The sequence below is a fragment of the Accipiter gentilis genome, chromosome 24 (genome assembly GCF_929443795.1).
Source record: "Accipiter gentilis chromosome 24, bAccGen1.1, whole genome shotgun sequence".
In the NCBI taxonomy this organism is placed as follows: Eukaryota; Metazoa; Chordata; class Aves; order Accipitriformes; family Accipitridae; genus Astur; species Astur gentilis.
In genome coordinates, this window is record NC_064903.1 from 17,591,635 (window position 1) to 17,602,864 (window position 11,230).

At 50.9% G+C, this 11,230-nt stretch overlaps 1 protein-coding gene across 4 annotated transcripts in view; it reads right to left on the reverse strand.

Moving 5' to 3' along the window:
• ATP11C (ATPase phospholipid transporting 11C) overlaps positions 1–2,899 on the reverse strand; it is a 58,584-nt gene extending 55,685 nt beyond the window's left edge. For all 4 annotated transcript variants that reach the window (XM_049827203.1, XM_049827204.1, XM_049827205.1 and 1 more), the window contains exon 1: positions 2,745–2,899. In XM_049827203.1, the coding sequence (XP_049683160.1) occupies positions 2,745–2,771 (27 nt within the window). In that variant the 5' untranslated portion in view covers positions 2,772–2,899. The remainder of the gene's footprint in view (positions 1–2,744) is intronic.
• Positions 2,900–11,230: the final 8,331 nt, after the last annotated feature.

An 11,230-nucleotide genomic window follows, 5' to 3' on the forward strand; every position in this document is an offset into this window, starting at 1 on the left:
GCAGCATCGGCAGAGCTGTGGTGCGTAGCGGTGGCCCTGAAGTACGGCTGTCTGCCTGCTTCACAAGAACCCAAGAAAAGTAATTAAGGAAAAAAAGCACACTGTCTTTGACGCACGACACAGGGACCAGCGCTTCCCAGGCATCTGCCAAGTGAGTTTGGAAGTGGGCAGTTGCTCACCCCAGTCCTGTGGGGAGCCCAGCACAAGGAGATGGACCCAAACCCTCCCCTGGTCACCAACACACTGCCCCACTCTACTCCCACATCTCCCCACAACAGCCATATGAGTAGCATAAGGCTAAAAATAAGACTCCAATGCCAGAATCCATCTACCAAAAAAAGAATTAAAGTTATATTTCAAGCTGACAGTATCTCCTGAAAGTGGATTAACCATGGCAATTCAATCCCGCCTCCCCACAGCAATCCTGGCCCCACTCTTCTTTCAGCAGGGATGACTTCAGTGGTGTAAATTGAAGTTCAGAATCCAGTTGTTTTTGCAGAGGGCATCAGCCTGTACCCCCACGGTAGCAAAGCAGACCCACATACGCCACTCTGCCCTTCTTGCTCTTTTTTATCATCCCGTTTCATACCCTATCCAGGATAAAAAAAAGTTTACAGGAGGCAAAAACAGAGCCACATAACAGTCATGTTGATAGGGCAAGGCACATTCATCATGCCTAAGCTGTGAAATACATCTGAAAACAGGATTTTTAATATCCGTTGGTATTTATGAGCCTCTGGCAGAGACCACGCAGCGGAGAGGTGACAACATTTGTCTGAGTAGCCCTACAGGATCTTGGTGTCAGATAATCTGCAGCCTTTAATAACTGCAGTGAATTTTCTGCAACGCCACTGCCACAAGATGAGCAACGCTTGAAGCCCCATGCCACCCATACAGGACCGAGGGCAAGACGGCAGCCTGGGGATACCTCCACGGAGATCGGCGTGGGCTGTCCTCTCCTCCCACGGAGCAGGAGGGGGGACCAACCCAAACCCAGCCAGCTCCTGGGAGACCCACAGGGCTGGGGATGTGGCAGAGCCGCAGCAGCACTGCGGGAGCTGCTATCTGCCCAAGGCTAGCGGACCTGTCTGTGCCACCTGCACCAGCCCGATAACAAACACAGCTTGTTGCTGCCCAAATGCCGCTTGCAAAGCCAGTAGATGAAAAAAGTATCCAACAACCCACAGCAATGTTGCAGTCGCCCTGGGGCACTGCCCTGGTCCCCCAGAGCAGAGTTGTTCCTCTAACCAGAAAACTACCTCTAACCCTCCAAATACAGGCTACAACGGTTCAGCTCTGAACAGAGCAGTTAAAAATACCTGGGTTCAGCGTTCAGGACTGTTTCTTCTCCACTGCCGTGGAGATCACACCCCAGCAGCACATCCCCTTCCCATGCCGAGGGACTGTGAGAGGTGGCACGGAGCCGGTGCGGGACCACAGGGTAGCACAGGCAGAGGTCATGCTTCACGCATGAGGAGGATGCTGGAGCCAGAGCCCAGGCAGGCACCTCCGTAGGTTCCTGCTCATGGGAAGCAGCCACCTAAAAACACTTTATAGCTGAACTCAGCTGAGATGCTTCATACCCAAAATGCTTCCCGATACAACTTTTAGAAAAAGAAAAAGCCTCCCGTAAGGGCAGGGTAGGAAGCACGTAACACAAGGCAGAGCTAAATTCAAAGTCATCAAAGTCTAATCTCAGTGCCCTGAGATTCTGATCTGATACATTTATTTGTTCCCTCAGGCTGCAAAACAATACTTGCAGTTGGTGTGTTCTCTACACGACTAGCCCAAAGCCTACAAAGGGGAAAATTAACCATTTTTTCCCCAGAACTGCTGCAGAGCTACCTCCAGATTTAAAAAGGAGATTAGAGTCCCTTGTGCTGGAAGCACAAACAGCTCGCTCAAAAACTAAAAGTGAATAGGAAAATACATCTCCCAGCGGTTCTGGCCTTGCGGGCAGCCGCAGGCAGAGCCCATTATTCTGGCAGGTAACCCGGCGCCAAGAGGTGCAACGTGCCTCAGGAAACAGCTCCTGAACCTCCACGGGTGCATACGCTGCACTAACAACAGATGCCTGCTGTTTAAACTTGAGGAACTTTTGTTAACTACGCACTGCGCAATAAATGACACTGCTAAATAAACAGAAGCTCCCGAAATTATGTTAAAACACTGGTTTTACCACACTTGCTGTGGAAGAGGGGGGAAAAAAATATGAGTAATTACAGAGTTCAGGCCAAGCAATGAGGTCACGGTGAAATGAAATCTCTAAGTAGCTTATGTGGCACCGGGAGGGTGGTGGGTTGTTTTTTTTTTTTAACGTATTTGGGGACAGGAAGCCTGTAGAAAAGCAGCGGGCGGCACCTCGACAACTGCCCTGCACCTCGCCTGGCCTATAACCAGGCGGGTTCGGGGACACACTTCTAGGGACTGGGAACTCCCCTCCACCAGGTTTTGGGGTGTTTTTTTTTTGTGGGGGGGGAACCCCAAACAGGTTTGGGCTCTCGCAGCAAAGGCAACTTCTGGTGAAGAGCCGCAGCGCGGGCAGGGCCCTACCCCTGAGGTTTCGCAAGGGCGGGGGGAGCTGCCGCTGCGGTTCGCCGGCAGGAGCGGGGCGGGAGCGCTGCGGCCGCGACCCCGTCCCCCACCCCGAAACCCCCCCCCAGATAAACAAAACCCCAAAAAACCAACCCCAAAACACCAGAACTTTTCCCCCCGCCCCCCCCCCCCTCCGGCCCCGCACTCACCAGGCGGCTGAGGCTGCGGCGGAGCATCGCGGCGGCGCCCGGCCCCGCCGCCCTTCACCGCCGCATCGCCCGGCTCGGCCCGGCCCGCTTCGGTTCGGTTCCTAGGCTCCCCGCCGGCCGCGCCGCCGGCCGCGCACCATGCCCGCCGCGGGGCCCCGCCGCCCGGCCCGGCTTGGCTCGGCCGCCCTCAGCTGGCGGCACTTCCACCCCCCCCACCCCCCCTACCACCACCCGCGCCCCCGCCTTTGTCCCGCCGATCGCCGGGGAGGCGGGCCACCGCCTGCCCCGGAGCAGCCTGGGAGCTGTAGTGCCGGGAGGGGGCCGGCGGGGGGAGCCCGCCTCACGGACACCGCCGGGCGAGCCGGCGGGGAAGGGCGGGAAGGCGGCGGAGGTGTGGCCGGCTCTCGCCTGAGGGAAAGCGGCCCCAGGGAGGAGGCCGAGGGCCGGCCCGGGAGCGAGGCGTGAGGGGACGGGCTGCAGCTGGGGCTTGAGAGAAGCCTCGTCCCCGCGGCCCTCTGAGCCCCAGAGCCTTTGGGTTAGTTAGACCTCCTTCTGCCCGCCTCCCAGCCCCTCTCTGGAGCCACGGTTGGACACCGGGCACAATTCTGTCCTCGATCCAGGTCCCCTCTCACCCGTGTCGCAGGCCTCCCAGTACCCCTCTTGGTGCAGAAGTCCGGTCCTGCCGCGATGCTCAAGCAAACACCAATAAACACACCTTGGAGCACTTTCCGAGTCGTGACAGACCACCAAAGGTGCTTCAAGCCCCTTGGTATTTTTCCCTTCTGCAAACTCTTCCCAGGCACATCCCCAGGAGAGCGCTCCTCAGGCGCTGCTCTGGGTGGCTAAGCCTTCCCCGCCAGCACGTCCAGCCGAACCCCCGGGGACATTTTGCAGCCCCTCAGCCCAGAACTGCCCAGCTTTCCCCAGAGCCTCCAGCCTTTCAGCAGCACAGAGGGCAAACCTGTATCTTCTTCCCTCTGGGCTGGGGTAACACGTGAAGAGGAGCAACACTCACCTGGAACAGCTTCCTCCAGGGAACATCTCCCCAGTCCAGAGGGCACGGAGCATGAGAATATTTGTTTCTACATAAACCACTGAACTCGAGAAAGATGAGATGTAGCCTCACAAAACCCTACAGTTTTCGATTCCGTTGACACTGGTAATAAAACAGCCTTTTCTGGAGCAATATCCTCTGGAACAGCCTTCCTGGTGCCGTCCCTTGCCGACAGCCCCGAGGACCTCCGGCAGCAGGCAGGCTGCTCGACCCCAACACCCAGGAGACCCCGTCATCTCGGCAGCCTGCGTTGCTCCCATTTTAACGCAGGCTTCTCCTTGGAAACTGAGCAAAACTCGCCTTGTTGCACCACGACTGGGCCCAGAGAGCAGCTGCGGGCTTCCAGAGACCTGGAAAACGCACAGAGATTTTTCACTCAGCATTTTTAAAGCAAGAATAATACCCTATTGATTTTACTAAGGCTAAAACCAGTCACATTTGCTCTACTTAAGCACCAACTGTCTGGCAGTTTTACACAGTATGATATATCTAAGCTCTCACAGAAAGCCTGCCCTGGGCCCCACCAAAATAGCAGTCAGGTGTTAGACAGGCAGGAGCCTACTTGAGTGGGGGGGTTTTGTTGTTTGTTTTTTTTTAACCCCAGTTATCCCAGGACAGCAGTACGTGGCTCAGTGAAGGCTCCCACATCCCCACGGAGCGTTCCCGAGGGGACAGCCAGCACTCCTCTGAATCCCGAGTGCAACCTTTCCACTCCATGCAGCTATTCTCCATGCAGCTGTGCTGTTACTTACCTTTCCACACAAAAGCCTAACCACAACAGAGGAAACCAGAAAACAATGTCAGGCAATTTTAAACACATTTTAAAATAATGAATGGAAATTGTTAAACATCTTAATATAATGCCTAACCAGTTTAGCTTTAGACTTCCCTTACCCACAAAATAATAACAGAACTAAACTTAGATCAACACTATACTGCAGCTTTTGCACTGCTTTTTTGATACTTTTCTATGTTTTCCTAGCCTGTTTGTGTTGGCTAGAGGAGGGAGCTGCTGTTCTCAGACATTTTTCCTGCTGCAGTGCTCCATGGTGGGTGTTGAACAGATCAATGATGCCCAACGAACCACCAACTTTCGGGGCCAGGCACCTGCGTGTTTCCAAAGGCCAAGGCAGCCTGGCTGACCTGGCCCAGTAGAAAAAAAAAAGAAACAAAACCCACACAACTTATATTCTTCTCTTCTACAATCTATTCCTGCAGGTCCAGTGAGTCCTCATCTCTCACCCACATTAACTGGTAAGAAGGGAACTTGGTCTCACCAGAAGAGAGGAACCACACAGCTACACTTGTCTTTATGACTTCCATGCTGTACAAATTGCAGCCCCTATCCAGTTTAGTTTGAAATGCTGCTGTCTTCATTTTTTAAAAGTTTGCTGGAGTTACAACTAAAATGCAAGACTTAGACTGTGATACAGAATTAAGCTTTAGATAGGTAATTATCTTTAATGTATTGCCAACAGTGGATGTGGTTTCAGAGAAGTACCCTCTTCCAGGGAGCTCCCAGATGAAGCAAATCCAAGCAAGTCAGCACAGCTGGGAAGCAGGTACAGGCAAGCATTTGGTCTCTCGTACTCAGCCAGAGCAGAACCAGAGTCCTCTGCCACGGACCAGACTGCTTCAATCAATCTGTCTCCCTACTTAGCCCACACAGCCAAAGGCATGATTTCACTGGAGAAATCAAGGCAACTGTCATCCTCCCCTTTTGCTGCTGACACAGTAGCCTTGGAGCAGCGAAACCCCTATCTCAGCAGAAACCATCCCACAGAGAGGAAGCAAAGCAGCCCTGACTGGGCTTTTTCACACCATGAAACAGCCTGCATGATTCAGCTGCTGATCTGGTAGCAACTCTATCAGCTCACAGGTCTTTTACAATGGAATCTGGTTTTAATGCACCTTTGAATGCCACAAACAGCTGGTCCCCATGCAGATAACACACATGGCACAGGCAGTACCAAAGGGCCCTCCGGCACGGAGCCAGCAGGGACTCCATCCTGCATCCAGGCATGCCCTGTCCATGGCTAGGGGACCACGAGGGGCAGGTCCCAAAGAGAATTTTGCACAATACAGCTCAGGTGGGACCCATCACCACTTCAACCAGCATCAGAAACTAGTTATCCAGGACATCAGCCAAGCTCTCAGCAGACTGCCAACCAGGGCATGAACAGATTGCTGTGAACTACTCATAACCTGGGACAGTCCATCAGATCCTTTCACAAAATAGTTTGCATTTCCCGTAACTTTTTTTTTTAAATGTTCACAGCAATGGAGGCTTTTGAACCTCAATCCCTGGTAGGTAGCTTAACAGGAGGCAAGAGCCAGCCTCCCTCCCCACTAACCCCATGTTAGCCCTCACGGCCTTTTTTTTTTTTTAAAGAAACACTTATTTTTTCAATCTTCTTTGCTTCTTCTGCCACCGTGTGGCCAGTTAGAGGAGGACAGCTGTCTTTGGAACAACATGCAATTGGCTTGCCATGTCTTACATTTTATGGATTTTTATAATATCTGGTGGAGTATGAAGTCAATGGAGATGCGTTACTTCTCTTCAAGGCCCATCCCACCTCCTGACGAGTACTACAGATTTATCTCTAATGTTGTGATGGCTTGAAGTAGATCTTGTTAATCCAACTATTTAGATAGACAGATAATTTATTGTAAGGGCATGACCTCCCTATTGACTTGCTGCTTGTGAAGCTCCTGCTCACACTGGGGAAGAGGATCAGGGAAAGGGCACTCGCTGCTGACCACCACCACAGCCATGTACTTTCAAAGCTACTTTTTCCCTCCCAAGAACCATCTCCGGGCCATCTCCATCTGGGAAAGTCCGAGTTCATGCTCAGGGCTGCTGCAGTCATGGCACTCCACAGAGACTGGCAGGGCTCTGTCCTTGCCCACAGGTACGTTGATATGTGCTGGGAGCCATTCTCTGCCTTCCTTGGGGGAATGCCGAGGAGCAGCTGACAACACCATTTTTTGCCTTCCCTTCTCCTGAACGGGGCAGATCCTTCACCAATTCATTGACAAGTGTTGTTCTCATTTCTTATGAAACATTTTTGCCAGCAGATGTCAAGACAGAATCCCTGTCTGTTCACATCTGAGACTTTCAAATCCACCCTGCAGTGGTCTTGGCTTACCCTGCCTGCATGGGCTGACCAACAGGCATGGAACCAGGAGTTTGCCTTCTGAAAATGGCCAAAGCCACACAAACGCTGCATCTGGAAGTTCTACATATGGCCTTTAACTCCTGTCATCTCTGTGTATTTCTCATAGCCCCTCACCAGGAGAGGGTGTAGGCTTCATCTTCCTCTAGCACCCACCTGCCTGGGAAAATTAGGTCTCAGCTGGGACAGGCCAGCTAGCACAATATCAAGGTTGTTACAAGGAGAGATTGCATCATAAGTGCAAAACACCCATGCGGAAAGGAAACCAATAACTGTCTGCGGAGGGGTTTGCATGGAGGCATGCCTCTGTACTTCCCTCGGAGCCTGTGCATCCCGTACCCCCCGGATCAGCACAGTTTGACAAACACCAGTGGAGAGCATCACACAGTGACAGTTTCCAAAGTCCTGCCTCACAGCCTGTGCCAAAAAGCAATGCTTTGGACTTATGACTTCCTCTGGGAAGTCACAACCTGCAGCAGGGACCTCCCGAGGAGAGCTCTGGGCTTTCCCCAGCAGGAAGAGGCAAGTTCAGAGCCTGCACTGAGCACTACGGAGTTGACTCAGCAGCAGCATCCACACTGCAGTGTACGTCGAGCAAGGGGATTCGGACATGCTTTTCTCTACCTCAAGTCCATTTTAAATCAATTTATCACTCCACCAGCAGCTTTCTTTGCTGGAGCAGGGCACAGGGTTCAGATGCTGGTAGCTGCAAGGTTGTGCAGCAGTTGTACCTTGCAATCTATGAACACAAGCCCAGCAAAAAAACCCCAAACAGCAAAAGACCTACACAAAATCACCCCCAAAACATCTTCCTACAGCTGCACTATGCATCAAAAGTGGGTTGTAAAGTCTAATGCAGAGCACAGCTTGGGTAGCAAGAAAGAGACATCACAGGTCAGGGATTTGGGCTAGAGTCTGACTAAACCCAGCTGCACTGAAATACAAATACAGTTTAATAAGGTCAAAGTTCTCTCACAGACAAGCCCTGAGCTGTGACTGCTGCACAAGACTTTAAAATGAAAACTTTTGTTTAATAAATTGGCTCTTGATCCCATTTCCAGTGATATTCTGTAGCAAAAGCCCTTCTAATTAATACACTGATAGTCTTTCTCAAGAGGCACTTTCCCCTTATAGTCTGAAATAAGCTATTCAAATCTGCAGCAACTTAGAGTGATCATTTGTGAAAGAGAAAGACTACCAATTTTAGTTAACAGAATTCCCCTTTTTAAAAACAAGCTTTTTATAACAGGGGGGAAAAAAGGCGAGTATATTTGGTACATGATGTGACAAATCTATATACCTTGTATTCCAGCACATTCCCTTGTGCCCCGAGACAAATACATCCATTAAATAAATTTGATTATATCCTTCCTCCTCCTGCCAGCAATAATGTCTCCAACAAGGCTCATTTAACCTAGAAAGGGAAAGTTTTCATATTTTCTTAATTTCCAGTCCTTGTTATCTTCTCTTTCCCTGCAAAGTCTTAATAGCCTCTTTTATAACAATCAGGAGAAGCTTGGGGAGTTACTCTCACCTAATTAAGCCTTGTTTTTTCTAAAAATTCTGCAGAATACATGACTGCAAACACTTCAGCTCTCATTTTTAATGTAATACAACAGAGGATCTACAACCGATAACAAAACCCCAAAAGAAACCCTGTGCTTGGTTATTCATTATTCAATATATGCAGCCTCTGAGAGCTAGAGGGGGGTGAAAGCTGCCTGATATCACATGCTAGTATTTTTCAGCTCAATATTTTGAATGATCTCAAGGAAATCATCTGTGCCCTAGGGTGCTTACCCAGAAAAATAAAAGTATTTCCCAACACTTCCTTTTTCTCACTTGGCTAGGAAACTGCCACAAGAGCATACTGGCACCCAGCCCACCTGAGTCAGAGGGTAGGAGCTGCAAGCATGAGAAAGTGTACATAACAATCAAATTCTCAAGCTCAAGAAAAAAAAAAATCTACTCCAGGCTTTTATCAGCCCAAACACCCATTCCAAGGTTTAAAATCCACTAACCTCACTCATATATATTTATTTAAGTATATACATACTGTAACCAGCTTTCAGCAGCAGTGTAACCAGAGAAGGAGCCCCACATCTTAGTTCTGCCTTATCAGCACATTTGGGATACTTCCAGCCCTATCCCAAGGGATGGCAAAGACAAGGAGCAGCAGCTGCTCACTTCCACCACCAGCCACCGCTGCTGTGGGGCAAGGAAATTTTTATTAATTTTTTTACCTTTGGTCCAGAAGAGTGAGGGGAGAGCCACCTGTGAAAGGTGGCACCTTCACCAACCCAAATCTCAAGCTCTATCCCCAGGCAAGCCCTGGGCTTGCCCTGGCTGTATATATGCCTTACAACACGTGATGGGATGTACAGGGAGGCTGGCAGGGAATGAGGAGCACCTGCAGGCATTCCGCAGGATGTGACCCATTGCATTTGCCTTGCAAAACACCTGTTAGCAAGGATCACTCACACTTGCACTTAATTGCCTTTACAGTCCTAAATCAATGTTCAAATTCCAGTGTCTGGGATGCTCTCTCAAAAACCACTCCCTGGGTCCTTCTGTAACTTGGGGTGAGTAAAGGAGTGGACAAAGAGCCATCATGTTTTTCACACAATCACAAATCTCGGTCTCTTTGTTATGTTGTTTTCCCTCGTCAGGCCTGGCCTCTGCTGGGTTGTACCACCTTGTGCTCCCTGATATATGGAGTACCTCAGGACCGGGCTCCCCTTCCCTGTCCTGCCCCTCGGTGCGTGGGGCATCCTCGCTGCAGGCATGAGGAAGATCTCTGCACCTGAAAGCTGGAAATGATGGTGAGACCCACAATGGTTCACACTCCCCTGGAAAGGCTCGTATAGGGTGGAAAAAAAATACACAAGTGAGTTTTTATTAATAAAGTACAACAGTGGATGTACAGCAGGAGAGATACCTGTGCATCTTAAGACCAGCTTGCCATGGGGGATCTCCTGCCCTGTCCACATCTGAGGGACAAGTCAAGGGCTCTCAGAGGAGATCACAGAGTCAACGTCGCCTTCCCTATCCTCTCCTGGGGGTCGAGAGGAGCAAGGTGGGGTTAAAAAAATAAAGTGTAATTCCTGGCTAAGCCCAGCCAGTGGGCAGAAAGCGAAGTGTAAAGAAGTGGGAGAAAGCACAGCAGGGCCGTGGGGGCAGCCGGAGGGGCCAGCAGCCTCACCAATGGTCCTGTCCACCAGGATGTCCTCCAGGTCTTCCTACTGCCTGGAAAGCTTGGTGATGTGCTGTACACAGGAGGGCTTGGCAGCTTTTGTAGCACTGACCAAGCAATGCTCTTCCCACTCCTCTTCTCAAAAGAGCAGTAGTCTCTCTCCTACCTTCCAAATTTCAGCCCACGCACAGATATCAGGAAAAAATCTGATTGTGCAAAGCAATGTTGGTGTGAGGAGGTGGGACCAGCCATGCCCCGGTGTAGGTCTATACTCGCAGGCACTCGCTGAAACATCTCTTCATTTCCTCCTGGTGCTGTACAAACCATCATCAACTTTTGCAAAGCTCAGACAAGTGCAGCCTCCCTCCCTCCCTCCTTCAGGCTTAGAAGGACACATGCCATGGAGAGAGCTGCTGCTGTCCATGCCGGCAGCCACAGGTTCCCCAAATAAGCACCACTGAAAGTGGGCTGCAGACATGCAAAACTCACACACGCTTCTGTGTCACCACTTTGCAACAAATGCAGTCGCAGCCCAGGCTGAGGCACCATGAAAATGCTCATGGAAGCAGAAACTAGGTTTTGTCTAACCAGACCCTCCTGAGACAGCTCCTCTGGAAACCTGAAAAGAAGGATATGCTAGATAATATAAAAATGCTTAAATGCAAAGCACGGTTCTATCACCCAGCTAGCTCCAGTTGTCCCTGCAGAAAATGCTATTGATACCATTTACTTTCTGCATCAGTAGAGAGAAGATGGGTCTCCCCAGGGCAGTTGCTGCTGCGTCTCTTCTTTGTGCTTCTCGACAAACCCAAGATTCATGGGAGGGTGCCACTCACCACCACCTCATTTTTGGGGACGTTTCCCCAAGGCAAGTACCGCTGCTGGGCACCACGCCTGGCCTCGGCGCACCCACCAGCAGATCGGACACGTCGGGACCTGCATGGGCAGAGCTGCACCTCACCCCACTGGAGCAGGCAGGGCCACCGAGGACCGTACTTCCCAGAGACCTCCTTCCCTTGGTGGTTATTAGCTACCGGGCTGTAAGATGAATAGCAGGAGGAGA